Genomic DNA, 5,032 nt, shown 5'->3' on the forward strand with positions numbered 1-5,032 from the left:
GAACAGAATTCGGCGAAAGAAGGCAGCCAACATGGCGGACAATAACAATAACACGGTGCTAGTGGCAAACCAAGGGGTTGTTCGACCGGCTCAGAATCCTGTCTTCCTAGCAGCCGATCACAACATCCCAATGCGTAATTATGCAGCACCCAACCTGTATGATTTTTCGCCTGGAATTTCGAGGCCGATTGTGGAGGAGAATGCATGCTTTGAGATCAAGGCGGTCATGTTGCAGATGATTCAAAACATCAGATAGTTTCGGGGTCTGCAAGGTGAAAACCCACATGCCCACCTGACCAGTTTTGTCGAAATGTGCGGCAATTTCTCCCTACCTGGTGTCACCTCAGAAAATATAAGATTGTATCTGTTCCTTTACACCTTGAGGGACGAGGCTAAGAGGTGGGCTTATTCATTGGAGCCCAACGAAATCACTTCATGGGAGCAGTTGGTAGAGCGGTTCATGAAGAAGTTCTTCCCACCTGCCGTCAACGCAATAAGACGGAAGGATGTGTTGAACTTTGAACAGAAGGAAAATGAGACCCTGAGCACCGCCTTGGTGCGATTCAGAAGATTGGTGAAAAACTGCCCGCATATCGAGATTCCCGATTGCGTCTTGATGGAAACATTCTATAATGGCCTGAACAAAGTAACACAGGCTGTTGCTGACGCCTCCGCAGCGGGAGGTTTTATGGACAAGACATACACAGAGGCCAAAGTCATTCTCGACCGCATCTCGCGGAATATGGATGACTAGATAGATGATGGATATAGAGGACGAGGTTCCGATAGAAGAAAAACTGAAACAGCCATTGTCTCTGCGGAGACAATGACCACGTTGGCCGCCCAGATGGCCACGGTGACCTCAATCCTCCAATCAATGGCAATTAATCAAGGAGCCATTGCTCCACAATCAGTGCAACCCGCTGCATCGGCTCAAGTGGCCGCAATCAGTTGCGTCAATTGTGGAGGGGCTCACGGAGCTGATGTGTGCCCATTGAACCTTCAGTAAGTATGTGCTATCCAGATGCAAGCGCAAGGGTCTTCAATAAGGAATCTGGAGAAACCATACCTAACTGTACGGTTAGGGTGGCAACTCCCACCTAGGGGGGGCCAACGAACCATCAAAAGGGGGGCAGTAGAGGAACATTCCTTACGTTTCACCACAATCAGGGGCAATCAAGATCGCATAACCAGCAACCATCATCATCATCTAACACCTCGGGAGGCGCGCTAAAGACGCTGCTGAAGCAATATATGGATAAGAATGATGTAGTAATGCAAGCAAAAACGTCCTCTATAAGAAATCTGGAGATCCAAGTAGACCAATTGGCCTATGAGATAAGAAGTTGAACACTTGGAACACTACCCAACAATTCAGAAGCCCCAGGATCTATAGGGAAGGAGCAATGTCCTTAAAGACATTGAGCAGGCAAGCCTGACCGCCTGCGGAGATGTAGATTGCAATCACCAAAGATAACGTAATTTTCGGTCCATATCTTGATACTATATTTAAAATTGCTTTATTGAATTCCTGTCTCTTTAAAGTCTGAATTCTGTCTTAAATGCTTCATTTAATTCAAATTTTGACTTTATGAATTTATTTCTCCATTTACTTATGTGCATTTAATTTGGTCCTGTCTTTAATTCTTTGACTTTTTGTAATCTTTGTGTGTGCTTTAAATTGTGAATGATTGAGTAGTAAAGGAAAATGTATCGTCGCAAGTCTTAGCACTTGCGCCAATGAAACAAAAAAAGAGATTGGAATAAAACAATTAATAACAAGAAAGCAAAACGACAATGGACGCATCCCAAACCAACTAGAAATGCCTTGCGTTCACTTAACTCAACTGTGTTGAGTTGAGGAGTGTGTTGCGCTCGCATGTGTCCTTTGCCCACCCTTAGCCAAATGCACTATGTTGAGGTATCCTCCATAAATGCGTGGTTAAGGGGTGTGTTGCGAGGATATATGCACTGTGCCTGTCCTCTGGAAAGATACAGTTGCGTTAGCGAAACAATGCGTTATGCTTTATCATGTGGGAAGAAGTCCAATCGATTCGTATCCCCAAGCAATTATGACTTGGTAGACGAAAGGACGCTTTATCTGAAAATCCATAAATGAGGGAGGTGGAACGACGCGCCTGTTGAAATGCTGAGGCCAGTCGCCGTGAAAATTGCATAGACCCCACCACGGCCCAACCTATAAATACAGCCTCCCCCTTCGTTGGAAATATTTTACCCTACATTGGAAAACTCAAAAACCCTAGCATTTTGCATTATGAATCGTTCTTTCTCCCCAGAAACTCGAACTCTCCTCAGACCTTTCCAAGCTCAATTCCATGGCCGACCAAGCCTCAAGCCAATCCGCTTCAACTTCTACCTCTGACCAAGCAGCCATGCGAGAGACAGCATTTCTAGCTGCCAGTCGCCGACTTTCTGTCCAAGCCCCCACTGTATCCAAACTCGCCGGAAGAACCCGGAGAAACCCTTTGGCCGTTAGGCCTTCTGTATTCAAGAGAGGAGGAAACGCCGAGAGCCTGCCTACACCTTCCGTCTCCACTGAAAGCGAAAGGAAGAGACGAGATGATACAGAGGTGTTTGGCAATATCCTTAGTACTTTGAAGCAAAGAGGCTGTCTCTTATACACATCTAGATGTGTATAAGAGACAGGCCTACACCTTCCATCTCAACTGAAAGCGAAAGGAAGAGACGCGATGATACAGAGGTGTTTGGCAATATCCTTAGTACTTTGAAGCAAAGAGGTGGACTGCCCGAGGCTGGGGTTGTAAACCAACCACTGCCCACGAAGAAGGAAGCGGCGGTAATGGCAGATGAAACAGTAAAGGATGAAGTAGTGGTGGTTGACGAAAAAGAAAAGAAAAATGATGTCTTGGTCCCATGTCATCGCAAAAAATTATGAAGAGCCTCCAAGAAGAGAAGACGAGGAAATTGCGATCAAGGAAAGAGAAGAATAAGAGATCGCAGTCGAAGAGGCCAGGGAAGCGGAGGTCGCATTAGTAACCCTTGGCATTGCGATGGAGAAGGTTGCAGGGGGTGCGCTACCAGAAGAGGCCGAGAAGAAAGATATGAAGAAGGTAGCAGAGGCCGAAAAGGAAGAGAAGAAGAGAGAGAAGCAGCCAGAAGAGGCTGAGAAGAAAGATAAGAAGAAGAAGAAGAGCAAGGGAAAGAAGGCTGGAGAGGAGGAGTCTTCACGTCATCGCAAGGCAAGAAAGAACAAAGAGCACAAGAATGATGACGAAGATGAAGAGGTCAAGAAAGAGAGGAAGAAGAAGGAGAAAGAGGAAAGAAAATTGCGCCGGCATGAAAAAAGGCACCTAAGAGAAGAGGAAAAGGCAAGACAGTGCCGACCCCACTACCTGACCTCATCACGAGCGTCATTGTGGATCATGGATGAGACACGTTTTGTCAATGCCCATCCATCATCGTGCCTCAGGTAGTGCGGGACTTCTACCGCGGGCGTCTGCACGAAAATAGGGATGCGGTGACTTTTAAGGGAGAGACAGTACACTTCAGCGCAAAGGATATCAATGAGCTATATCAAATGAAGGACAACCTTGATGCACCAGGGAATAAGATTGTTGAGGATCCTACAGAAGAACTGATGGCAGACGCGCTGAGGGTACTAACGCAACCGAGTACAAGATGGTCGGTCTCACCTAAAGGCATCCACACCCTAGAGTATAAGTATTTGCTACCGGAGGGAAGGCTCTGAGTTTATCTGGTCAAGAAACGGTTGATCACAACAACGCACGATAGAACTGTATCAAGGGATCGGGTAATGGCCGCATACTGTATTGCTTGCGGCCTTCCTATCGACGTGGAGAGGTTGATGCAGGGCAGATCAGAGCATTGGTGGGGCATATACAGAGGCAGTACTTCTTCCTGTAGATTGTCTCAAGTTTATGCCTAACTGTAGGTGTAGGCATTGATCAGAAGCCCATTCCAGAAGTCCACGGCCTAATCAACATCAAAATATTGAGGATGCTTCTCAAGGATTCCTCAAATTACCCTGAGCTACCAGCAAAGAGACCTGCGATCGATCTGAATGCACCGCAGGAACCCAGACCAAAAAGAAGACGAAGAAAAGAAAAGGGAAAATAAAGGGTTCATGAGTCACCAGCGCAAGATCCAGAGCCCACAAACCCTTTTCCCTTAGTTATCCAATCTTCAAACCCTCCGAGCCCGTCAGCACAACCCTCTTCCCCTTTACACGAATAATTTACAAACCTTCCTCTTGTCTACAACTCTCCTGTTATTCACCCAGCAGCCCCACCTTCACCAATAACTTCATCACCACACCCCATCATCCCACCACTGCAAGTTGATGACCCACATGATTTGGGTGAAGGCACATCTACCCACCCCCAAACCGGTGTTGGCGAGACATCGCAGGCACAACCATCCTCCACCTCCTTGGCTGCTGAGTTAACTGAAATGTGAACCCTCTTCTCTCAACAGCAAGAGCTTGTATCTCAGCAACATCACTTCTTTATTCAACAATTTGAGGTAGTAATGGATAAGCCTTCTCTTTACAATCTAGCAGTATTTAGCCCCGTATCAAGTAGCATACTTTTCTCTGAAATCAATGGGGTATTTATAGGTGCAGATCTTTGACTCCGACTTTGTGGTCCCCACTTGTGGTTATGGTAATTCTGAAGATGAAGGGATATTATTCCTTCTGTTATGCAATCAGACCGCCAATTCTACACAACCGTTAGTTGTACATGTGTCTCAATCCTTCGCTCTTGCGTTGCTCAGCTGCATCTTTCGATCATAGGTTCACATGCGGTGTTTGTTTTTATTATCGCATGCGGTTGAAACACAGCTCTCGGATCGACTGATACATTGCGCCACCCTTGCGGTGTTCGTCTCTTTATTGTTGATTGATGGCCGCAATGTGACAGAGATGCATTGATTGGTCTCTCGTGAGCCTTAAGCACAAGCGGTGACTTGGTCTTCTGCAAAACAGAGTAAAGTTCGACTTGTCTTCCATCTTTTTGGTGTTAGTGGGTGC

The 5,032-nt window shown here is 46.3% G+C and overlaps 1 protein-coding gene across 1 annotated transcript; it reads left to right on the forward strand.

Moving 5' to 3' along the window:
* The first annotated feature begins 3,032 nt into the window (after window positions 1-3,032).
* Window positions 3,033-3,730, forward strand: LOC120088958 (protein PXR1-like). Its single transcript, XM_039046394.1, has 2 exons — window positions 3,033-3,350; window positions 3,452-3,730. Exons 1-2 carry the CDS (start codon window positions 3,033-3,035, stop codon window positions 3,728-3,730), a joined length of 597 nt encoding a protein of 198 aa, XP_038902322.1.
* Window positions 3,731-5,032: the final 1,302 nt, after the last annotated feature.

This window comes from Benincasa hispida, chromosome 10 (genome assembly GCF_009727055.1).
Source record: "Benincasa hispida cultivar B227 chromosome 10, ASM972705v1, whole genome shotgun sequence".
Taxonomy (NCBI): domain Eukaryota; kingdom Viridiplantae; phylum Streptophyta; class Magnoliopsida; order Cucurbitales; family Cucurbitaceae; genus Benincasa; species Benincasa hispida.

Excerpts from the sequence above, each read along its gene's own strand:
- LOC120088958 (XM_039046394.1), top strand. The coding sequence starts at position 3,033 with ATGGAGAAGGTTGCAGGGGGTGCGCTACCAGAAGAGGCCGAGAAGAAA. Across the intron at positions 3,351-3,451 it reads ACCTAAGAGAAGAGGAAAAG|GTAGTGCGGGACTTCTACCG; the intron begins GCAAGACAGTGC and ends ATCGTGCCTCAG.